We start from the raw sequence: 26048 nt of genomic DNA on the forward strand, positions 1-26048 counted from the left end.
GATCATGCCCTGGGCCAAAGGCAGGCGCCAAACCGCTGCGCCACCCAGGTATCCCTTAAGACTGTTTTTAAAATTGTAAGGGAACAAAAAACAAGAGGGGAAAAAAGGCTTCATTGTGTCAAAATTAATATCCCAATTTGAAAAGTTACACACAAACAACTGGCAAGAAATACAGCAAAATGTCACCATGGGTCATCTCCAGGGGGTGGAAACACAGTCTTTATTCCCTTATTTGTAGTCGTTTGTACTTTCCCGAGAGCCTTCTCGAACCCAGAGCTCTCTACAAACATCCTCACTGCTTCTCTAATTAGGAAATAAAGGCTCGTCTCTAACCGTCGCCGTCACTGTGGGCTCTGGGGACACATCAGGGAAAGGGCTAGTGACTGCCGTGATCAGAACAAGGAGAAACTAATGTCGACGTTGGCACGAGCTCTGGGTTCGAGAAGGGTCTCAGGACGGCGAGAACTTGTCGCGAGGGAACCCACGCTCCCTGGTGGGCGCCACGCGGCAGAGCCTCGGACGTGTCTGAGGCGTGAGACTGAAACGCTGACGGGCCAAGACGCTTTTTGTCCTAACAATATACAACTCTACTCTTGGACTCTTTCCTCTTTAAAATGTTGACTTTTTAAAATCATATTTTTAAAAAAATGTAATGAGAAGCTTCCATATAAAATGTTTCCTATCTTTGACCTTATTCAAAATAAACCTACAATAATTACCAGATCAGTGATTTATTTGTAAACTCCTCAATGTCATGCAAACAGTGCATCCCGGTGCCTGCGGCAATCACTCCTCCCTGCCCGGCCCCCTGGAAACCCTCGCTGCCCCCCACCCCGGGCCCACGGCGCCCCCGGAACCTCTGAAATGCAGCATGTGATGCCTGGCACACTTACCACATCCACTAGCTGAGATAGTGCAAGGCCAAACTTTATTTTTATTTTGTCATTCAGGTGTTCCACGGGACGAACCCATCTTTCGTAGTCTTGAAACAAATCCTTAAACAAACTGTCTTCGTGTTTTGCCACCAAGGATGGTTCAGCCAATCCTGCATAAAGATTTTTCAAAGTTAGTGTATTAGCTTCTCGCCCACTAAATACCTATGCTTTAAAAAATGTTCGGCTTTATAGGAATCAACCTATTATTTAGGCTATTTTTTTAAGATTTTATTTTTATTTATTTATCCATGAGAGACACAGAGATGCACAAAGAGAGGCAGAGACCCAGGCAGAGGGAGAAGCAGGCTCTATGCAGGGAGCCCGACGCAGGACTTGATCCCGGGACCCCAGGATCACACCCTGGGCCGAAGGTGGCACTAAACCACTGAGCCACCCAGGCTGCCCATATTTAGGCTATTAATAGAGCCTTTACAATAAAATATTGATACAAATGTTTATGATCAATAAGGGACACTGTGGCTTGGATATATCTCTTAGTAAAATCCGATTACTCATATGGAAATATGCTATGTTCCTTAGGAAACACTCAGTACTTTATACAGAATATTCTAACAAAAGCTTTTAAATAAGTTGCCAGGGCTCGAGGGGTTGCTTGGGGAAAAATTCCAAACCTAGAAAACAGAGACTTTGAGGTGCATTTACATCAACTGTAAATGTAAAATTAACAAATTTTCATTTACATGACTTTGCTATACAAACATATAAGCACTGGATGAATTATTCAGATGTCATACCTTTGTTGGCTATATGTTTGCAGACAGTTACCTTAGGGCCTGACACTTAAAAGAGAGAGAGAAACAGGGATCCCTGGGTGGCGCAGCGGTTTGGCGCCTGCCTTTGGCCCAGGGCGCGATCCTGGAGACCCGGGATCGAGTCCCGCGTCGGGCTCCCGGTGCATGGAGCCTGCTTCTCCCTCTGCCTGTGTCTCTGCCTCTCTCTCTCTATCTGTGTGTGACTATCATAAATAAATAAAAATTAAAAAAAAAAAGAGAGAGAGAGAGAAACAGAATTTTTTATATTCTAGATGCCATGGCCGCGGAGCGGTTAGATTCCCTGGTCACCGTTATGTTTGTTCTTCTGCCAAGTTGGATTAAGCCTCTGAACAAACGAGAGTTTTCAGTGTTACGTGCTCCGAGTCCCTGTCAAGGGTCTGAAATGAGTGAAAGTCAAGCCTGACGTTTACCAGGACTCCCGATTTTACAAAGAAAAAGCATTTACTTGAACCAAAACATTGCTGGCTTATTTATGATGAGGGACGCACGCAGGACTCTGCAGGCACGAGGGGCCTTCTCCAACCTGACAGAAAACCAGCGCTTTCCCAAGACCTCGTGTCTTTATTAGACCGTGTTCCAGCGGGAGGAAGCCCGCCCCGGCGCCCCTGTCCCGTCCACCCGTCAAGAGTGCAGCACACTCCTCTCTGGCTCCCCTGGTGAGTTAGGAAACTCGATTTAATCTGTAAATACCATAGACCTTGAACCTGCTTCCCATAAAAGACTCCTTATGTGAAAATGCACAGCGTTGGAGAGATTCCAATTCAACTGGAATGTTATGCACTGGAGAGTCATTCGTTTTATTTATTTATTTTTTTGAGTCGTTTGTTTTAATGTTTAAGAGCCGTTAATTCAATAGCATTACTCTCTCCTCTCCTACTCCTGCTTAAAATTTTTATAGCCTCTGAAACACCAAAAGTTTGAGGTTGTTTGAAAGATAAAAATGACAAATAAAATGCATTTTAATAGCATCTAAGAACCTTTTGCCTTAGGGAAAAAGATGCTAGCTTGATTCGCCACCTCGAATCCTGTTTGAAAGAAAGTAGGTGGGGTATAAATAATACATTGACAAATTAATTCTAACATTCCCTCTAACGACAATCCTTAAGATGCAGCCTCAAAAATATCTTCCTAGTATATCCAATATTAGAAATACTATTTCCTCAACACAATTTTATGGAAATAGTGAGTGCTAATGTCAGTGATGTTTTAACACAAAACCTTAATCATGCAAATTCTAGGTAGAGGATTTTTAGCCGGTTCTAAATCTTTTTAAGTTTATGCTGCTCATAAGCTTAAATTTAAGCTCAGAATGCTTAAAGGAGAGGAGGATACGTGATGGGAGATGCCATGCCATAGGGCTGGTTAGTGGCAGAGCTCTGAAGGGCCCCCAGGGCTCCGCTCCACCTCTTACACCTCTCATGTGAACATTTTCCATCCTGAGACTTTATCAAAGTGCTTAATTAGTGTCACACTCCCTGACAGCTCCAGCCCATACTAATTTTTGCTCACTCATTCAACAAATGTTTCTTGGACAAGTGCCTCATACTAGGCACTGTGCCCAGTACCGGGCACACAGGGATAAACACAGTCCAGCAGGAAAGATCGACACAGTGCACGTGGTGCTACTAAGTTCGATAGAAACTGAATTCAAACTTGAATATGCTTTTCAAAAAGTTGTTCTGCACAGTTAACATTTGCTCATTTATTTCCACTCAAAATAAATAATTTAAATCAATTACTTTCAACCTCAGTTCCTTGGAATCCCAGGGCATTTATTTTTCATACTATTTTTCACCAAGATCGTATATTATTTGACATATACTGCTCTGTGTTCTTTTCCAGTTATGTCACGTAAGTCTTGGGTCTCCAAAGAAATCAATGCCCTAAAAGGTAGAAATAATTTCTATACTTTGGCACCTCTACAGTCCTAAGTATAATGCTGATCACAACAGTCACTTTAATACATTTTAGTTTTCTGTCCTGACTTAAAAAGAGGGACCTGGGAGAAAATATTTGTAGATCATTTATCTGATAAGGGGTGTGTACCAAGACTATATAAAAAACTATTACAAATCAATGATAAAAAGATACAACAACCCAATTTTCAAATGGGTTACTGATCTGAACAGACCTTTCTCCAAAGAACAGCCAGTAAGTGTCTGAAAAGATATTCAACCCCTTTACCCATCAGAAAAATGCCGATCAAAGCTATAATGAGGGGTGCCTGGCCGGCTCAGTTGATGGAGCGGCGACTCTTGATCTTGGGGTCATGAGTTCAAGTCTCATATTGGGTATAGAAACAGTAAATAAATAAATAAATAAATAAATAAATAAATAAATAAATATTAAAAAAAAACCTACAGTGAGTTATCGTTTCACACCCAATACAATGGTTATGATTGAAAACAGAGATAACAATTGTTGAGAAGGATGTGGAGAAATTGGGACCCTTGTACACTCCTGGTAGGAGTGTAACATGGTGTGATTGCTTTGGAAAACATTTAATAGTCCCTTAAAAAGTTAACTATAGGGTTACGATAGACCTAGCAATTCTACTCTCAGTACATACCCAAGAGAGATGAAAACAGCTGTCCACCCAAAACTTGCACATGAACATTCACAGCGGCATTTTTCATAATAGCTAAAAGGTGGAAACAACCCAGATGCCTATTAAATGATAAATGGATAGATGAAATGTGGAATACCCAATGGAATATTATTTTGTCATTAAAATGAATTAATGAGGGGATCCCTGGGTGGCTCAGCAGTTTAGCGCCTTCCTTCAGCCCAGGGCCTGATCCTGGGGTCCCGGGATCGAGTCCCACGTCAGGCTCCCTGCATGGGGTCCTTCTCCCTCTGCCTGTGTCTCTGCCTCTCTCTTCTCTCTGTGTGTCTCTCATGAATAAATAAATAAAATCTTAAAAAAAAATAAAATGAATTAATGACGCATGCTAGAACATGGATGTACCTTTTAAATATTATGCTAAGTAAAAGAAGCCAGTCACAAAGACTGTAAATTATGATTCCACCTACATGAACTATCCAGAAAAGGCAAATCAAGAGATGCAGAAAAGTAGATTGGTGGTTGCCTGGTAGGGGCTGGGGGTGGGGGGGTGGAGATAATGTTCAAACATCAATTTTGGTGACAGTCACACTAGCCTAAATATACTAAAAATCACTGGATCATGTACTTTAAATAGGTGAGTTGTCTGGTGCATAAATGACATCTTGATAATCTGTGACCAAAAGGAAGACGTCTTCACAACTGAGCTAAGGCGAGCAGGTACGTGGACAACACAGCACTGATCAGAGCTGAGAAAACGTGACAAACATGTAGATATGACCTTCAGAAAAATTATACCACAACATTTCCTTGGAAAATAACAAAGATAAAAAACTATGTGTGCAATGCCAGTGCATTTATTTTCCTTATTTCTTTGTAATGTTTTATACCTTTCCTAGTAATGGTCTATTTTTTAAATTAAGACCTCATTCCTCTTGTGGGTGCCTGGGTGGCTCAGTCACTGAAGTGCCTGCCTTCTGCTCAGGCCGTGGTCTCGAGGTCCTGGGATTGGGTACAGCACTGGGCTCCCTGCTCAGCAGTGAGTCTGCGTCTCCCTCTGTCTCAAGTAAATAAATAAAATCTTAAAAAAAAAAGAAAAAAAAAAGACTTCATTCCTTTCCCACCCCCCCAAAAAAATACTGATGAATTCTATCAAACATTCAAAGAAGAATTAATATCAATCCTTCTCAAATTCTTCCAAAATATAGAGGAGGAAAAAACACGTTCAAACTCATTCTACGAGGCCGGCATTACCCTGAAACCAAAACCACACAAGGATTAAAAAGAGAATTCACAGAAAAGAGAATTACGGGCTACTATCCCTGATCAACACAGATGCAATAATTCTCAACTATATATTAGCAAACCAAATCAACACACCAAAAGGGTCATTCAACGTGATCGAGGGGGGATTTCTCCCAGGGACGCAAGGATGCTTTAAAATCCACAAATCAGGGCAGCCCCGGTGGTGCAGCGGATTAGCGCTGCCTGCAGCCCAGGGTGTGATCTGGAAACCCCGGATCAAGTCCCACGTCAGGCTCTCTGCATGGAGCCTGCTTCTCCCTCTGCCTGTGTCTCTGCCTCTCTCTCTCTCTTTCTCTGCATCTCTATGAATAAATAAATAAAATCTTTAAAAAAAAATCCACAAACCAGTCTGTGTGATACACCAGTTAACAAAATGAAGGATAAAAATCATAGGATCCTCGCAATAGAGGATGCAGAAAAGCACTTGACCAACTTCAATATCCACTCACGATAAAGCCTCGTAACAAAGTGGACACCGAGGAAATCTGCCTCAGCATAGTAAAGGCCGTACGGCCCACGGCTAAGAGCACAATCAACGGTGAGAAGCTGAGAGCCGTTCCTCAGGCCAGGGACAGACAGGGATGCCCACTCTCACCACTTTTATCCAACACAGACCGGAGTCCTAGCCAGAGCAGTGAAGCAGGAATAAGAAATAAGAGGTATCTGGGTGGCTCAGTCGGTTAAGTGTCTGACTCTCGGTTTTGGCTCAAATCATAATCTCAGGGACCTGCAAGCGAGCCCCACTCACCAGGACCCCGAGGGAATTGTACCAAAGGAAATAAGTCAAAGGTGGATGGCGTACAATGTCACTTAAATGGAATATCTATTTTAAAAAGCTCACAAATGCCGAGAACAGCTTGGTGGTTGACAGAGGCAAGGGGGTGATGGGTGAACAAAGTGGGTAAAGGGGATCAAGAAGTACAAAGTTTAGTCATAAAATAAATGTCACAGTGACGTAATACACAGCCTGGTGACAATACCGTGTTGCATATTTGAAGGTTGCTAAGAAAGTGGACCTTGAGGGCAGCCCGGGTGGCTCAGCCCAGGCCGAGACCCCGGGGTCCCGTGATCGAGTCCCACGTCGGGCTCCCTGCACGGGGCCTGCTCCTCCCTCTGCCTGAGTCTCTGCCTCTCTCTCTCTCTCTCTCTCATGAATGAATAAAGTCTTAAAAAAAAAAAAAAAAAGGGAAGTTGACCCTGAAAGTTCTCATCGGAAGGAAAAAAATGTTTTTAAAAGAAGAAAAACTGTGAGCATGTATGGTAAAGGATGTTAACGAGACCTATTGTGATCATAAAAAATAATTTAAAAACTGCTTTTCAGAGATTATCTTACAGAACAGTTCAAGGTTCATGGCAAGTTTGGGGGGAAGGTAAAGAGATTTCCATGTCCGCCCTGCCCGTGAGGACATCCCCCAGCAGAGTGGGGGGACACCTGGGGCAGCTGATGAGCCTACACCGTCGCATCGTTGCTACCCGAAGTCCAGAGCCTGCACTCCCCCTGCGTCACCCCTGGCGTCACAGGATCCCCGGGTGTGTGGGAGCGTGTGTCACACGCCCGGCCCATTCATCCCTCCACGCCCAGCACACCCCCGCCAGCCGCTCACCCCCTTCCCCTCCCCCTAGTTTTACATTAGGCAGCCTGCTTTCGAGAACTATTGTAATAAATAGAAAATGACACGTGTCATAGTGTGGAGGTCTGTGTCCCCCTAGAGTTCATGTTGAAGCCCAAGCCCCCAGGGCCTGGAGTGGTGCCCGAGGCACGGGGCAGAGAGGGCGAACGGTGCCTGGGGTGGGGGGGGAGCGTCCATGCGGGGCCCCCCCGCCAGTGACCACAGCCTCCTCCCTGGGTCACAGCCGCAGGGCCGCCTGTCTGCTGCATTTTGCTACATCAGCCCGAAGGGCCGGGGCAGCACAGGAGGGCTAAAGGTCACGACACATTTTTGCCACCTTGACAGCAAACGTGCAGATGTCCTTCATAAGGGAAGAGGCTACAGTCTGAAAGGCTGTCATCTGCCCACCAGGGGCTGACCTGTCACCAGGTCTGAAGACAGAAGAGTCGTCAAAGCCTGGGTTTTTCTGCATCAACTGATTCCACCTGTTTGGGGTAAGTACCAGTTAGCAGAACCTGCCATCCAGGCCAGTCCTCTCTCCTCTCACTCAGGAGGTCTGAGGTCCTAGCGACTGAAAGGAGACGACTCTGCAGGCGCTTAAATCCTGACTCATCCAGGCACTCAGCAGTTTAGCGCCGCCTTCGGCCCAGGGCGTGATCCTGGGTCCCGGGATCGAGTCCCGCGTCGGGCTCCCTGCATGGAGCCTGCTTCTCCCTCTGCCTGGGTCTCTGCCTCTCTCTCTCTTTCTCTCTCTCTCTATCATGAATAAATCAATAAATAAATCTTAAAAAAAATAAAATAAATAAAATGGCCAACAAGCAGTGAGAAGATCATCGTCACTGATCATGAGACAAATGCAAATCAAAATCACAAAGTGTCACCCACACCCATTAGGATAGCTACTGTCACTTAACAAAACAAAACAAAACAAATGTGTTGGAGAGAATGGGGAGGCTGGACCCCTCGCGCCCTTTCGTGGGAAGGTGAAATGACGCAGGATTGTGGAAAATAGTGTGGAGGTTTCTCAAAACATTAAAGACAGAGTTACGGGATTGTCCGCAAATCCCCCTTCCGGGCATATCTTCCAAAGAACTGAAAGCAGGGTGTTGAGGAGCGTATTTGCACAGCCGTGTGCGCAGCAGCATCATGCACGAGAGCCAAGGGATGGAAGCAACCCAATGTCCACCTGCAGGTGGAGGGGCCAGTGTGGGCCACACACCCCCTGACCGTCACTCGGCACCCGCTACAGAGTCTGGAGGCTGTGGTCACGCTCGGTGAAACGCGTGAGTCAATGAAGGGCAAACACTGCTTGATTCTGCGAACACGAGGTGTCTAGAGTAAAGTCACAGACGTGGAAAGCAGCGTGTGGCGACGGGGACAGGGACAGGGAGGGCAGACGTGGGACAGTTTGTTTATCTGAGGGAGCGAGTGAGCGTGAGCAGGGGGAGGGCACAGGCGGGGGGAGAAGCAGGCTCCACGCAGGGAGCCCGCCACGGGGCTCGATCCCAGGACCCCGGAGTCACGGCCTGGGCCGAAGGTGGCGCTGAACCGCTGGGCCACCTGGGCTGCCCAAGTTTTCTCTTTATTCAAGAAAATAACCAGAGAGGCCAACTGTCTTCGGAAAACAAGTGCTTTCAGGGCTGGACTCCTGGGTGGAGTCTCACGGTGGAATAAGCCCGGGCCACGGGGAGCAGATCACGGGCCGGGTGAAATCCGATTTCCAAAGACCCATGGTTTCGCCGTCCTTCCTGGGCGTAGGTGTGACATCCCCACATCTGGAGACGGATTTACCCGCCACTTGCTTTGCTTTCGAGAACTATTGTAATAAATAGAAAATGACACGTGTCATAGTGTGGATGTCTGTGTCCCCCTAGAGTTCATGTTGAAGCCCAAGCCCCCAGGGCCTGGAGTGGTGCCCGAGGCACGGGGCAGAGAGGGCGAGTCATCAAAGGGCATCCGTACAAAACTGCGCCTGATGGGGCCGGTGGCCTCCCTGGCCTCTACCTGCTACACACTCCCTCCCCACAGTGTAACACCCGGAAATGCCTCCAGCTGTTGCAAAGGTCCTGGGGGCTGAGAGGGGGCTGAGTGGGGAAGGGTGTTGCAAAACTACTCGGGTGAGAACCACTGGTCCAACCTAAGTAGCACAGGTAGAGCTAGGACCCAGGTTCACTTCTGCTTTTTCTCAAAATAAAACTTTAATTACAAAGTAACTAAATACTACATGAGCATTGCCAAGATTCAATCCGGAAGAACTCATCGAGTAGCATCTGTCCTCCTCCCCGCCTCCCTTCCTGCAAGGGTAACCACTGTGAGGTGTGATGTGCAGACACTTTTACACACACATGCACAAGGAGCAAACGTTTTGCTCTTCTCAAGCTCTGGGGCCTCTGTTTTCATCCCGGAGTACACGTCAGTCCGAGCCTCTCTGTCCCCACTCCTCCACGAGCTGCAGAGAGGGCTGTGTTCTGAGTCTATCGTGATTTAAGCTTTTCCCCATCAATGGGCATTCACACAGTCTTCAATTCTGGGTTATTTCTAACCATGCTACAATGAGGAAAATGCCGTGTTAGCATCCTTATACATCTATTTTCCCACACTTATATAAGGATTCCCGTGGCACCGACTTCTTAGAACTGCTGAGTCAAAGGTATACACGTTTTAAATTTTGCTGGGTACTGCCAATAGCCCCCCTCCTCCTTCACTGGCTGCCACAAGAAGGAAATAAGGGAATGCCCCTAAAGAGGCTTGTACGAGTACATACAATGTATTATATAATACTATGCCCCCAGTGCACGGTTCAAGGCATTATTGGGGCAGTTAATTCACTTTTCTAAGTCTCCTTGTTTTATTTTTTAAAAAAATGACTTCTATTCCTTTTTTTTTTAAAAAAAAAAAACAATCTTCTTTGCAGGAATTCTAGGTTGGTTGGTTTAAGCAATAGCAAGATCAAGCACTGAACATAATTCTTTTGCAAATGAGGAGAAATGTGTTCTGTATCCAACTGCCACAACACAACAGATAAGTATGCGTACCAGTCATTATTTTAAGAATTAAGGATGAAATGTGGAGGATTTTTTTCACTTCGGGATTTTCATCACACCTTCTATTGATTCTTACAACAGCATTATGGGATAAAGCTTCTCTGTAACTGATACGCTTTAGTAAACCTGACTTAACATATTTCCTGGACTCTTGGAACACCTGCAGTAAGACAATGACCTTAGACAGTGTTAAATTTAGGTCCGGTCAATAGTCCTCAAGGAGAGGAGACATCGGACACAGAGGAGACAGGGTGAGAATCAGCCCAGGTATGCCCAGGGCCCGCCGTCTGAGTCGGCCGCACAGCCCGCGGCAGCTGGTACGTCGATAGCACCCTAGGTCAGGACGCGCGGTGGCACGTGCCATTGCCGCCCTTTGCTATGGTCTGGGTGACCGTGGTGAGGCTGTTGCACACGCCCCCCCTTAGAGTTGTCCGAGTGAGCACGGAGGGCTCGAAGGACGGCAGCGGAGTGTGAGGAGGGAGGACAGAGCTCGTTTTCTTAGTTTCTACTGGTCTTACATTGATGGGCTACAGTTCACTCAAATTCACCATTTCCATAATCATTGCCATTGGATTCTCCCGAAAATCCGCCCAATTGATAGGAATGGGAAGACGTCTACAGGTGTGCTGGTCATGTGGAGCTCCAGCCAGCGGCACCCGCGTCCCCTGAGCACCTTAGGGGTGCTCGGCCCTGCCTCCAGCCTGTGGAACCAGCATCTGGGGCCTCGCCACCCCCTGCAGATTGCAGCCCACACCACCTGGAAGCCATAGTCCGCAAGACTTACCGCAATGACTCTCCAGGGGCAGGGGTGAGACCAATTCTGTCCCTTAAGGCCCATCAGACTGTATCTGGAGACATTTTTTGGTGGGTGCCACGGGCATCGTGGCTAGAGGCCAGACATGCTGCCAAACAATTTACAACACGCAGGAAGCTTCATGTAACAAGGAATTTTCCAGCTCCAATATCAGGGGTTGAGAGACCCTGACTTAGAGAAAAAAAAGCTTTGCCTGATTCTACATATATGCTGTTGATCATAAAGTAAAAAAAATAAAATAAAATATCCAAAGTCCATACTGTGAGGTTCAGGTTCAAGACAGTGATGTACGTAGGGGCTCCTGACTCACCTCCTCCCGCAGACATACTGGGTCTATAACCACACACGGGACAAGCTCCTCCTAAGTAACCCAGATGGCTGCTGAGTGTGACTACACATCAGACACTGGGGAGACCACCACCTTAAAGCAGGCAGGACGCCATAAGCCGCACCCTGCAGGGCAACCCATAACTAAGAGAAAACTCAAAACCCAGGCCCGCCCCCCAAGGAGCCAGGGATTCAAAACCCACACCGCCGGGCACCTTAACGTTTAAGACCTGCAAGTGAGAAATGAGCCCTAACATCCAACTTTGAGGACCAAGAGGGCTCACGTCCCGGGCCCGAGAGGCCATGAGAAGCTGGAAGATGGCTCTCAGGCCCGCAACTCACCAGCCGGCCAAAGTGAAGGGGCGTCTCCAGACGCAGACTTTGGCCTGAGTCCCCCACACCTGGAGGCCATGGCCACAGCCCCGGGACGGGCACCACTCAGGTCACCTCTGTGGCCATCAGAGCACCAGTACTCATGCCTGCACATGCGTCTGGTCCCCTGACTTCTGTGGCGCCCGGCAGGGGATGCTCCTTGACTACCTGACTCCTGGTCCCATGGGACTGCAACAACTGGTGCCACCCAAAAAGGGGCTTGCACCCCTGTCTGTCGCCCTGACTTTCGCAGCTGCTGACAAGGGACGTCTCTTCACCACTGGTCACTGGCGGCCAGTGGGGCTTGTGCTGGTGGGTCCCACAGGACCGTGTGCACTGGAGAAAGAGCTCACAAACAGCCTCCGTCCCCAGGGCACAGCAAGGGGCAAGGCACCAGGAGCTCAGTCTCTGTGGAGGAGGCCTACTAGCTAACCATCGTGGCTCTGGCCTGATGGGCACATTTCTAATTAAACTCTCATCCAGGGGCTGACTGTGAACTTTTCTGGACCCCCAGAGAGTAGACACTGCTTGCTCTCTCCCTGTCACGCTCTGGAGGACCAGGGTCTCCTGGAAGGAGGCTTTACAAATGACTAGTGTCCTGTTTTTTACATCTGGTGCCCGTGTCTGCAGCTGCTGCCCAGAGAATGCCCCTTGACCATATGGCTCAGGAGATGGCTGGGGGAGGGGTGGAGGGTGCCGCTCTCCTGGGTCCCCTGGGACTGGCAATTGAAGAACCAGTTCCTGGAGGGCACCACCCCCGGGCATGGCCCAGACAGCAGACTGAGACAGACAGACACACACCCCCAGCTGGTCTTTCTGTGAAGGCGCTCTCTAACTCCTCTGGATCTTTGCCCTCAAGGGCAGGCTTCAGGGTTAGCATAAATCCAGTGGACTGTGGGGGATCCCAGCCAACACAAGCTGTGGACACCACGTTGGTGCTCTCCTCCTGCCTTGCTCCAACTGCCAGCATCGCTCAGGAAAGCCTTTATATACTTGTTGGGAGCTTAGGCTTTGCAGCTGCCCCCCAGTGGATAACTGCCAGGTCACCTGGCCACTAGGGTTCGCTCTTGCGGTCCCACACAACTCTACATATTAGCATGCTTTTATTTATTTATTTATTTTAAGATTTATTTATTTTAGAGAGTGAGCAGGAGTGAGGGAGGGGCAGAGGAAGAGGAAGAGAGACTCTCAAGCAGATTCCCTGCCCAGCCTAGAGCCCAATGCAGGGCCCAATCTCATGATGCCAAGATCACGACCTGAGTTGAAAGCAAGAGTCAGAAAGATGCTCAACGGACTACACCACCCAGGGGCCCCTATGTTAGCAGACTTTTAAAAGCTGCCACCTGGGGGCACCTGGCTGGCTCAATCAGTAGACTGTGTGACTCCTGACCTGTGCTTGTGAGTTCCAGCCCCATGCTGGGCATAGAGCCTACTTTAAATGAATGAGTGAATGAATAAAGCTGCTACCTGAGGGTCTAGCTACCAAACACCCTGAATCCAGGTACTAATATCCTCCCTTAGGTAGACTGACAGGTCTTGGAACATCTTCACCTACTGGAAGCTATTAAAAATATAACAGGCTGGGACGTCTGGGTGGCTCAGAGGTTGAGCGCCCGCCTTGGGCCCAGGATGTGACCCCGGGGTCCCGGGATCGAGACCCGCATCCGGCTCCCTGCGTGGAGCCTGCTTTTCCCTCCGCCTGTGTCTCTGCCTCTCTCTGTGTGTCTCTCATGAATAAATAAATAAAAAATCTTAAAAAGAAAAATTCTAAAAAAAAAAAAATATATATATATATAAATAACAGGCTGCTTGGACATGCACAAAGGTTTGAGAGCCAACAAAGAACTGGGCAGGGTTGAATGACAAGGTTCACCTTCTACACAGGCCCCTCCTTCAAGACTAGGACAGGTGTTTGTTCAACTACAGACACCAACACGGAGAGTCAAGCTAGGGCTCCCTGCATGGAGCCTGCTTCTCCCTCTGCCTGTGTTTCTACCCCTGTCTCTGTGCCTCGAATGAATGAATGAATGAATGAATGAATGATCTATAAAAAAGAGACTCAAACTAAATGAAGAAAGAGAGAAGTGTGTTCCAACTGAAAGAACAAGATAAAAGCCTAGAAAAAAACCTTCATGAAATGAAGATAATTTACTTGATAAAGAGTTCAAAGTCATGGTTGTAAAGATGCTCACTAGACTGGGGAGAAGAATGAATGAACACGGCAAGAACTTCAACAAAGATTTAGAAAATACATGAAGGTACCAAACAGAAGTCACAGAGTGAAGAATACAATAACTGAACTGAAAGATACAGTTAGAAGTTCAACACTGATTAGAGGAAGGAGAAGGGAGGATCAGTCAACTTGAAGACAAGACAGTGGAACTCACCCAAACAGAGCAGCAGAAAGAAAAAAGAATTTTTAAAAGTGAAGATACGTAAGAGGCCTACGGGACAACATCGGATGGACTAACACTCACATCACAGGGATCTCAGGAAGAACAGAGAAAGAGAGAGAGAGGGGTGCCTGGGTGGCTCAGTCAGTTAAGCATCTGACTTCAGCTCAAGTCACCATCTTGGGTCCTGGGATCTCTCTCTCGAATAAATAAAAAGATCTTTAAATAAATAAATAAGGTGGAACATTTCCCTAACCTGGGGAAGGAAGCATATATCCTGACCTAGGAATCCCAGAGAGTCCCAAATAGGACTCAAAGAGATCCACACCAAGATACATTATAATTCAAATGTCAGAAGTTAAAAATAAGGATAAAATATTGAAAGCAGCAAGAGAAAACAACCTATATACAAGTGAACCCCATAAGGCTATCAGCAGATTTTTCAGCAGAAATTTTTACAGGTCAGAAGGCAGTGGTATGATATATTCAAAGTGCTGAAAGAGGGATCCCTGGGTGGCGCAGCGGTTTGGCGCCTGCCTTTGGCCCAGGGCGAGATCCTGGAGACCCGGGATCGAATCCCACGTCGGGCTCCCGGTGCATGGAGCCTGATTCTCCCTCTGCCTATGTCTCGGCCTCTCTCTCTCTCTGTATGACTATCACAAAAACAAAACAAAACAAAAAAAACCACAAAGTGCTGAAAGGGAAAAATTTCCAACCAAGAATACTCCACCCAGGAGAGTTATCATTCAGAACTGAAAGAGAAATAAATGGTTTTCCTGAGAAGCAAAAGAGTTCATGACCACAATACCAGCCTTACAAAAAAATACTAAAGGGATTTCTTCAAGCTGAAAAGAAAGAGCACTAATTAATAACAAGAAAATATATGAAAGAATAAATCTCATTAGAAAGGAAAATATATATAACTCCTTACAAAGCTAGTATGAAAGCTAAAAGACCAAAGTAGTAAAAAAAATAACTATGTTTATAGTAATTAGTTAAGGAATACCAAAGATTTTTAAAATGCAGAATGTGACATCAAACACATAAAACATGGGCCAGAGAAAGAATAAAACTGTTGAATTTTTTAATGGGATCAAATTTAAGTTGTTATCAATTTAAAATAGACTGTTAAAGACATAAATTGCTATATGTAAGCCTCATGGTAACCACAAAGCAATAACCTTTTATAAATACAAAAAAGATAAAGAGAAAGGAATATAAATATACCACTAAAGAAAATCACCAAACCACAAAAAGAAGAGAACAAGAAAGGAGAGGAACGACAAAAACAATTAGTAAGCAATTAACAACATGGCAATTAGCATATACCTATCAATGACTACTTTAAATATAAATGGATTAAATTCTCTAATCAAAACACTGAGTGGCTGAATGGATTATAAAAAAAAAAAAGACCGGGATCCCTGGGTGGCATAGCGGTTTAGCGCCTGCCTTTGGCCCAGGGCGCGATCTGGAGACCCGGGATCGAATCCCACATCGGGCTCCCGGTGCATGGAGCCTGCTTCTCCCTCTGCCTATGTCTCTGCCTCTCTCTCTCTCTCTCTGTGTGACTATCATAAAAAATAAAAAAAAAAAGACCAATCTATATATTGCCTATGAGAGACTCCCTTTAGATGTAAGGACATACAGACTGAAAGTGAAGGGATGGAAAAGACCCCATGGAAATGGAAGCCAAGAAAACTTGGAGCAGGGCAGCCCGGGTGGCTCAGTGGTTTAGCGCCACCTTTGGTCCAGGACGTGATCCCAGAGACCCGGAATCGAGTCCCGCATTGGGCTCCCTGCATGGAGCCTGCTTCTCCCTCTGCCTGTGTCTCTGCCTCTCTCTCTCTGTGTCTCTCATGAATGAATAAATAAAATCTTAAAAAAAAAACCCATCTTGGAGCCCCTATACTTTTATCAGCCTGAAACAAAGACTGTAGGGGTGCCTGGCTGTCTCTGTGGGTGGAGCACGCAGCTATTGATCTTGGGGTTTTGAGTTCGAGCCCCACACTGGGCATACAATATACTTTAAAAAGTAAATGAAAATTTTTAAAAACACAAATATGGCTGTTATATAATGATAAAGGGGACAATCTAAAAAAGGGATGCAATATTTGTTAATATTTATTCATCCAACTTGGGAGGACCTACATATATAAAGCAAATATTAACAGATCTAAAAAGAGAAATAGATAGCAATGCAATGAGAGTAAGGGATTTTAATACCTCATTTACATAAATGGATAGATCATCTAGACAGAAAATCAACAAGGAAATGTCAGTATTAAAGGACACATTAAACCAGATAGACCTACGTATGTATAGAACATGCCATCCAAAGCAACAGAATATATATATATTTTTTCAAATGCACATGGAATAGTTTCCAGGATAGATCATATGGTAGGCCACAAATGAAGTTTTAATAAATTTAAGAGGATTAAAATCATGTCAAGTATATTTTCTGATCACAACAGCATGAAACTAGAAATTAATCAATGAGTAAAACTGAAAAATTCACAAATATGTGGAGTTTAAACAGCATACTATAGGGATCCCTGGGTGGCGCAGCGGTTTAGCGCCTGCCTTTGGCCCAGGGCGCGATCCTGGAGACCCGGGATCGAATCCCACGTCGGGCTTCCGGGGCATGGAGCCTGCTTCTCCCTCTGCCTATGTCTCTGCCTCTCTCTCTCTCTCTCTCTATGTGACTATCATAAATAAATAAAATTAAAAAAAAAATTAAAAAAAAAAATAAATAAACAGCATACTATCAAACAGCTAATGGATTGAAGAAGCAATCAAAAGAGAAATTTTAAAAATGCCCTGAGAGAAATGAAAATGGAAATATAAATACTAAAATTTGTGGGATGCAGCAAAAACAGCTTTAAGAGGGAAGTTCATAGCTATAAATGTCTACCTCAAGAAACAAGTCTCAAATAAACAATCTCAAGGAACCAGGAAAAGATGAACAAATCCTAAAGTTAGAGGGTAGGAGATAATGAAGATTAAAGAAATAAATGAAATAGAGACTGAAAAATGAAGTAAAGATCAATGAAACTAAGAGCTGATTTTCTAAAAGATAAATAAAATTGACACTCTTTAGCTAGAGTCATCAAAAAAAAAAAAAAAAAGAGAGGACCCAAATAAAGAAAATCAGAAATGAAACAGGAAATGTTACAAATGATACCACAGAAAGAGAAAGGACCATAAATGACTCCTGCAAATAGTTATATCCCAACAAATTGGACAACCTAGAACACATAAATTCCCAGGAACATACAATCTACCAAGACTGAATCATGGTGAAACAGAAAAGCTGAACAGACTGATAACTAGTAAGGAGATTGAATCAGTAATTAAAAATTTCACAGAAAAGAAAAATCCAGATGGATTCACTGGTGAATTCTACTGAACATTCAAAGAATTATTATCAATTCATCTCAAACTCTCAAGTTCTGACAAAAAAAATAGAAGAGGAAGAAACATGTTCAAACTCATTCTACGAAGCCAGCATTACCCTGAAACCAAAACCACACAAGGATGCCACAGAAAAGAGAATTACGGGCTACTATCCCTGATCAACACAGATGCAATAATCCTCAACTATATATTAGCAAACCAAATCAACACACCAAAAGGGTCATTCAACGCGATCGAGGGGGGATTTCTCCCAGGGACACAAGGATGCTTTAAAATCCACAAACCAGTCTGTGTGATACACCAATTAACAAAATGAAGGATAAAAATCATAGGATCCTCGCAATAGATGCAGAAAAGCACTTGACCAACTTTAATATCCACTCACGATAAAGCCTCGTAACAAAGTGGACACCGAGGAAATCTGCCTCAGCATAGTAAAGGCCGTACGGCCCACGGCTAAGAGCACAATCAACGGTGAGAAGCTGAGAGCCGTTCCTCAGGCCAGGGACAGACAGGGATGCCCACTCTCACCACTTTTATCCAACACAGACCGGAGTCCTAGCCAGAGCAGTGAAGCAGGAATAAGAAATAAAAGGTATCTATATCGGTAAAGAAGTAAAAATGTCACTACTTCCAGATGACATAATGTTACATATAGAAACTTGAAACAGGGATCCCTGGGTGGCGCAGCGGTTTAGCGCCTGCCTTTGACCCAGGGCGCGATCCTGGAGACCCGGGATCGAATCCCACGTCGGGCTCCCGGTGTATGGAGCCTGCTTCTCTCTCTGCCTGTGTCTCTGCCTCTCTCTCTCTGTGTCTATCATGAATAAATAAATAAAATCTTAAACAAAAAAAGAAACTTGAAACACTCCACCAAAAATATTGTAAGAATAAACAAAATCAGTAAAGCTGCAGGATACCAAATCAACACACAAAAAACCTGCTGCATTTCTATATACTAATAGTAAACCATCGGGAAGAGAAGGTGTTTTTTTTTTTTAATTTACTTATGATAGGCACACAGTGAGGGGGAGAGAGAGAGAGAGAGAGAGAGAGAGAGAGAGAGAGAGAGAGGCAGAGGGAGAAGCAGGCTCCATGCACCGGGAGCCTGACGTGGGATTCGATCCTGGGTCTCCAGGATCGTGCCCTGGGCCAAAGGCAGGCGCTAAACCGCTGTGCCACCCAGGGATCCCAAGAAGGTTTTTTTTTGTTTTTAATTTTTTTTTTAATTTATTTATGATAGTCTCACAGAGAGAGAGAGAGGCAGAGACACAGGCAGAGGGAGAAGCAGGCTCCATGCACCGGGAGCCCGACGTGGGATTCGATCCCAGGTCTCCAGGATCGCGCCCTGGGCCAAAGGCAGGCGCCAAACCGCTGCGCCACCCAGGGATCCCATCAAGAAGGTTTTTTAAAAGCCGCATTTACAATTGCATTGAAATAAATACCTAAGAATGAATTTGACCAAGGGGATGAGACACCTGTATATCGAGAACTCCAAGACATTAAAGAAATTGGGACGCCCGGGTGGCTCAGTGGTTGAGCATCTCCCTTCAGCCCAGGGTGTGATCCTGGGGTCCCAGGATCGAGTCCCACATTGGGCTCCCTGCATGGAGCCTGCTTCTCCCTCTGCCTGTGTCTCTGCCTCTCTCTCTCATGAATAAATTTTTTAAAAAAGTTTAAAAAAAAAGAAATTGAAAATAAGAGATATAAATAGAAAGATGCTCAGGATTTAAAAAATATTGTTAAAATGTCCATACTACCCCCAAATAATCTGCAGATTCAATGCAATCCCTATCAATATCCCAATGTTATTTTTCAAGAAAACAGAACAAATAATCCTAAACTTTGTTCAGAACCATAAAAACTCAGAAGAGCCAACACAACCTTGAGAAAGAAGAACTAAGCTGGAGGTTATCCTGTTCCCTGGTTCCAAACCATGTCGCAAATCTATAGTCACTAAAACAGTACAGTCCTGGCACGAAACCAGACCCATGGATCCGGGACCAGAGTAGAGAGCTCAGAAATAAACCCACGCTTCTACGGTCAGCGAATTGATGACAAAGGAGCCAAGAATACCCAAGGAGGAAAGGACAGGCGTCAGGTAAACGGTGTCAGGAAATAATAAATGGTGTCAGGAAAACGGACAGCCACAGGCAGAAGAATGAAACCACGCCACTTTCTCACACCACGCACAAAATAAACTCAAAATGGTTTAAAGACTTGAACATAAGATCCAAAACCATGTAACTCTTGGAAGAAACATTGGTGGTAAGCTCCCTGACACGGGTCTTGGCCATAATTTTCTGAATCTGACACTACTAGAAAGCCCGCACGTAGCAAAGAAGCAGACACGCAGACAGAAAACTCTGGACGCAGTAACATCCCATGGTTAGCGTGGCAGCCGGCACTCACTCGTACTGCTATAGGAGTGTGTGCATTCCTCTTTGCATTAAACACGTAAATTCCTGCTAGCAGAAGAATATCCTTTTCAAAAGGGAAAAACGAGAGGTAATAGTATGGAAGTAGCAACGCAGAGTGTGCGTACCCACGCTCCAGGCTCCACGGTCCGTGAAAGTGGGCACATAAGCAGCCCCGGCAGGACTACAGGGCACCCCGTCTCCGTGAGCGAGAACCACGGCTCTCAGGCCCACAGGTGGAGGGAATGTTTGGTAGAAAACTGAGCACACTTTCCTCTGTGACTGTTATGCCTGGCAGGTTTCTAATTAAAGGCCCTATCACACTTCGGTGCAGATATTTATGTGACTGTCAAAGCATATTACATTACACGCCTCAAAAAAAAAAAAAAGAGTGTCATGCTGTCCTTTTTGTCAGATTCAAATATTCATATTTAATTGCTCTCTTTACTAGTAAAAGGCTTTACTTTATAAATCTACTTAAGAAGAAAGCATAAGGTTTCTGAATTAAACTCAGTTAGTAGAAACAATATCCCGCTTCCCCAAAATGGAAACAGACCATTTAGATTAAAATTTTAGCAGAAAGGGATCATTGAAATAATCTCTTCTATCCTCCTGTCATTATAAAACTATACCTCTGGTGTTCTGGAGAGTCTGTTTAGACTTCTAAACAAACAAGTCATAAACTTTTATCAAAAACTATCCCAATATTTGCCAACTCATACTGTCAAGACATGCTTATTTAATATTAAACTTAAAATTACATCTGAAAAAATTAATTCCAATTCTTAAGGGAGAAGAATAATAGTATTAGAAGAAAAATGTTCTGTACTGAAATTACTGTACTAAAAATTCATATCCTAATTACAAAAAATTACTTGCTAGATCTAATTTGTAGATTATAGGTTGAAAAAAAAACCTTATTCTGACAAATAAATGACTGGGAACCTTTCAAAGTGCCATTGATAGTCTACATTAAGTCAGGTGCATCAGGAAATGCACCCAAGAACCCTACCTGCCAGGTGCTCACAGCCTAGCTCATAGAGCATATTTAGTATTTGCAAGGAAACCAAAATAATGTTCCATTTCAAATAATGTGAGAGGTTTGCCTGAGGAACTGAGGCACCTAGAGATTCTTCTCAATGTCATCACAAAAGCAGAGATGACAGCCACCATGGGGGTATTCCTGTTAGCTTCTGCAAATGTGAATGAAAATGAAAATAATTAAAGGTGAAGAGAAAAAAATCTTTCACAGCTCTCACTTTCCATAAATAGTTATTTTAGTTCCCTTTTAATGATAGATCTATTACTATATATACTAAAAATAAAGTTTCAACCACTTAAAATGTCACATAGCTAAGAAATATAACTGAGTGATGACATAAATCACTGTCCCAGTCATGGTCAGATTGGTTAAAAAGGCTTGTATTATCTTAATGTACTAATTATTCTTTTTTTTTTTAATTCTTACTTTATTTTTAGTAATCTCTACACGCCAACGGTGGGGCTCGAATTCATGACCTTGAGATCAAGAATCACATGCTCTCCCGGCTGAGCCAGCCCAGTGCCCCACTAATACAATACAGACAAAATTGCCTCTTGAGCCACTTTTCAAATTCTGCAATTTTCCATCACCCATGAACGTACGGCTGTTGGCAGACTAGACTTTTGGTTTCCTGAGGATTGGTTCACAGAAAACCGTAAGAAACAGTGATTACGGGGCAGCCCGGGTGGCTCAGCGGTTTGGTGCCGCCTTTAGTCCAGGGTGTGGTCCTGGGGACCTGGGATCAAGTCCCACGTCAGGTTCTGGGTCTCTGCCTCTCTCTCTCTGTATGTGTCTCTCATGAATGAATAAATAAAATATTTTTAAAAATTAAAAAAAAGAAACAGTGATTATTGAAATTCTAAGGTAAATATGAAAATAGCAAAATGTAGATTTTGGCTGATGGGACCTAAACATCTACCGCCACCCTCTCATTTTAAAGAGGGAGAAATAAAGCGAGGTCAAGCTAATGCCCAAGGAAACGGCAATTAGTGGCAGGTCTCCAGACAGTACTGTAAGCCACCCCACAAATCCCATCACCATTTAGGAGCAAGTGTGCATTCCATCATCCATTTAACATCACTTTGTTCTCCAAACAATCACTAAGAGCACACAGACTCTTGGAAGTTTTAGAGCTGGAGTGGGGAGCCATTAACGAACCCTCATTCTACGGATGAGCAAAGTAACATAGAGAGAGAGCTTACTGCCCGGTCCATCCCTCTGCAACATCTATGGGGCTCCTCGCTATACTGAAATTAAAACTGAAAAAAAAAAAATCCCAGTTCTTAAGGAGCTCACGTGGGACAAAGAGAAAACATAAACGTAATAGAACGTGATGTTATTGAGAGGTACTTGCTAAGTAGCGTGGGTCAGAAAGGAGATGGATCGGCCTGGACAGCGCCCAGCACCACGCGGGGTCGTAGGTTGCGGACCCCATTCACAGCTTGAGTACAATGTTCTGTATTAAAACAGGAGAAAAGCTCCACTTTCAGCAAAAGGTGCAGGAAACGATGGCTCTCTAGACTGTCTGGCTCGGCACCTGGCATTTCACTACCTAATTCTGGAGAGGACTCAGGTAACCCCAGTGCTGCAACGGAAGCCGACCAACACACTTGTCCAGGTGAAGATGACGCCCCGGAGTCCCCCGAACCCAGGTTCGTGGGGTCCCGAGCATCAGTCCTTTCCTCTGGTTATGACCGGGACATGCTCAGCTCAGGACTTTCTCTAAATGTCGAAGTCACCTTCCGGTCATTTCCCTCGGGGCTCCTTCCGCAGTGCGCCCAGCAATAAACAACTCTAGTGTCAAGATCATCGCTTCTGGAGTCAGAAATCGTTGTTGACAAAGCTTAAGGGGAGGCGGGGGAGATTCTTCCCACACCTGAACATGTCTCCTCTCTAGGAAACTTCACCCACGGAGGCTGAAGTTCTGCTGGAAACTTCGGCTCTCACCTTCACCTGTCACAGCTGCTCCAGAAATGGTAGCATTTCTCCCCAAGACGCTGAGGGGAGCAACTATGATATTTCCTAAAGCCCTGGGAAGTGAGGCCCACTGAGCATTTTCTTCTGTTCTTTCTATTCCTGCGCAAAACACCTCGGCGCCCGCCTGGAGGCTGAAAGGCCGGCTGCGGAGCCGGGAGCTGGGGATGCAGGGCGCTCCCCACCCGGCCCGGAGGCTCCCCAAGGTCCCCACGCGCAGTCTCAGCCCCGTAGGTCCTGCGCCCACACGGGGCCGCCCCGCTGGGTGCCTACGCCCGGGACCTCGGAGCTGCGGCGGGGTCCACGCGGCCTCCCCGCGGGTCCCAGGGCGGCGGGGCCGCAGTAGCGACCCCCGTGGCCGCCGAACTCACCGCCGCAACCTCGCTCCGCCCCGGACCCCGTACTGAACGGCTGCCTCTGCGCCCCGCGTTCCCTGCGAACCCGAGCTGGGGCCCAACACCAGCCTCCGGGGCCGCCCGGCCGCTCCGCACCCCCTGACCTGTCTGCACCCTCCCCACCCCCGTGATCCCGCTCCCTGACCCGCCCGCGACCCCGGCTGCCCCGCGCCCCCGACGCCCCCCACACCGGCCCCTGACCTGGTTGCACCCCCCCCCGCCCTCCCCCGCCCCGCTCCCTGACCCGCCCGCGACCCTGGCTGCCCCGCACCCCGTGACCTCTCTGCGCCCGCTGCGCCCCACCCCCACCCGCTCCCTGACCCGCCGGCGACCCCGGCTGCCCCGCGCCCCCTGACCTCTCTGCGCCTCCCCCGTGACCCCGCTCCCTGACCCGCCCGCGCCCCCGGCCGCCCGTGCCCCCCTCCCCTGCCCTGTATGCGCCCCCCGCCGCCCCGCACCCCGCCCGGTACTCCGAGGGCGAACGCAGGGGCTGCCCCGCCGCCCAGCCTCACCTCCAGGCGCGACCCCCGCGCCGGCCGGGCCCCAGCGCCCCGCGACCAGCTGGAGGAGGAGGAGGAGGCGCAGCGGGCTGGGCCCGAGGCCGAGGACCCCCGGCCCGTACCCCCGCGCCGACATCGCCCGGCCCCGCGCGGGAAAACAGGCGGGGGCTCACGGCGGCCGCGCGGGAAGGAAGGTGGCTCCAGACGGACGGGGCCGGGACGGGGAAGCCCACGCGGGACGGACGCTGCCGCGGGCTGCTGCGGGCGCTGCCACCTCGGCCCACAGGTTCCCGCCGGCTCCCAGCGGGCGGGGAGGCTCGCGCCTGGCCCCGCCCCCGCCCCAGGCCCCGCCCCGGCCCCGCCCCGCCGGCGCGTAGCCACGCCCCCACCTTCCCGCCCGCCTTGGGCCTCGCTGTTTAGAAGCGACCTTAGCGCTAAAGCCCCTTTGCCCCGCCCCCCGAGTGGCCCCGCCCCCCGAGTGGCCCCGCCCCCGAGTGGCCCCGCCCCCGAGTGGCCCCGCCCCCGGCCCCAAGCCCGCGGCCCGACGGCCAATCCCGGCAGCACCAGGCCCCGGGCGCCCGGCCGCCCGCCTTGCTGGCCTCCGGCTGCCTGGGCGGGTCCCCGTCCGCCCTGACCACCACGGTCCCTATGAACATCCGCGCCGCGCTCAGCGCCGGGGGTGCGGACGGACGGGAGGAGGTTTTTCCGCGTCCGCACGAGAACTGGCCCCCAAGAACGTGGCAGGGAGCTCGCCTCCCGCCCGCTCCCCGTCCCTGAAGCCACACGTGGGAGCTGGGGGTGCAGCCCGGACCCTCCTTCCGGAGCCCGACGGAGGACATGCAGCGGCCTCAGCACCGACCCACAGCCGCCCCCCGCCACCCCGTGTGCCCCCCGTGACCTCCGTAAGGAGCGGCCCCCCCGCCACGGGCCGACGGCGTCACGGCCTCTGTTCCTCGTTAGGAGGAAGCTCCGTGGGCCCGAAGGAGCACAGCGGGTTAGCTGGGAGCGCGGGGCAGAGCGGCAGGCTCGTCCGCAGCCCGCCCCGCCCCCCCCGCCCCGCAGAGCGCGCAGCCCCGCCTCCCCGCTCCGAAGCCGGGTGCAGACCCGAGGCGCGGCGGTCCGCGTGCATCCGGGCAGGGACGGGGGCTGGAGGGGCGCGGGCTGGCGGCTGCTTGACGTGCGCGGCTCCCGGGCCTCGAGCCTCTGGCCTCCGCCCCCGCCAGCAGGACGGCGGCTCCTGCACCCGCGCCCCGGGCGCCCCCCGAGGACAGCGGCGCAGCGGGGGCAGGGCCGCCGGGGCCGCTTGCGGGGGCACCTACAATCCAGGCCAACACCCCAGGGACCTCAGTGCGGCCCGCGGGCGGTGGACACTCGCGGGACCCGCGGCGGCACCGCCAGCAGGTGCCCCGAAGCGCAGGGCGGCCGCGCCCCCGGGCCCCAGCCGTGGCCACCCCGTCCCCCCCCAGGGGCCTCCCGGGCTTCCCGACACCTCCGGGCCCGCCCCCCGCCCCGGGTCCCCGCTCCCCCCGCCCCGTCACTGCTTCCTGGGACCGAGCAGCCCGTGTCCGCAGCCCGTGTCCGCGCGGGCACCTGGCCCTGCCCCCAGCGCGGCGCGTCTGTAACCACCCCAGCGGCCCACAGCCTCCCCCAGCGCAGGCTCCGGGCTCCCGGCTCCCGGCTCCCGAGGGGGCGGCCTCGCCTGCGCTCCTCACCTGGGCGCGCTGCGCGGTCACGGCAGATGCTCGGAGGGCTCCCGGGAGGAGGAAGCGAGCGCCGGGCAGGCCCGGGCCGCCGACGTCCCGAGCTGGCGAGCGGGCAGGGGGCCGGGCCCACCACTCTTCTTGTCCTTTCCTAACTTAAAATCATATAATTAACATCTAGTGTATTGTTAATTGAATGATTGGTCAGCTGCACAGGACACCCCGCGCCCCTCCCATCACGGCCCTCCTCCAAGCCCACCCCACTCGCCGTCCCACCCCCCTGCGGCCCCCTGTTCCTTCCCCAGAGTTAAGAGTCTCCCCCTCTGATTCGTCTTATTTAAGTGCGGCCTTAAAACCCGAAGGCAGAGGAGGAAGCCCGCGGAGGCTCAGCCACAGGGCGGGGGGTAGGTGGCAGCCTTCCCCTTTAGGGGGCGATTGTTCTC

The 26048-nt window shown here is 48.6% G+C and overlaps 1 protein-coding gene across 5 annotated transcripts in view; it reads right to left on the minus strand.

The window, feature by feature from the left end:
- CHRNA5 (cholinergic receptor nicotinic alpha 5 subunit) overlaps positions 1 to 25756 on the minus strand; it is a 40311-nt gene extending 14555 nt beyond the window's left edge. For 2 of the 5 annotated variants that reach the window (XM_072775612.1, XM_072775613.1), the window contains exons 1-2: positions 23918 to 24165; positions 894 to 1045 (exon numbers count right to left, since the gene is read on the minus strand). In XM_072775612.1, the coding sequence (XP_072631713.1) occupies positions 894 to 1045; positions 23918 to 24041 (276 nt within the window). In that variant the 5' untranslated portion in view covers positions 24042 to 24165. Of the gene's footprint in view, positions 1 to 893; positions 1046 to 5182; positions 5333 to 23917; positions 24166 to 25617 lie in introns of those variants that run through there. The other 3 variants (XM_072775615.1, XM_072775611.1, XM_072775614.1) reach the window with 3 other exon arrangements.
- Between the last annotated feature and the right edge of the window lie 292 nt (positions 25757 to 26048).

This window comes from Canis lupus, chromosome 14, assembly GCF_048164855.1.
Source record: "Canis lupus baileyi chromosome 14, mCanLup2.hap1, whole genome shotgun sequence".
Classification (NCBI taxonomy): Eukaryota; Metazoa; Chordata; class Mammalia; order Carnivora; family Canidae; genus Canis; species Canis lupus.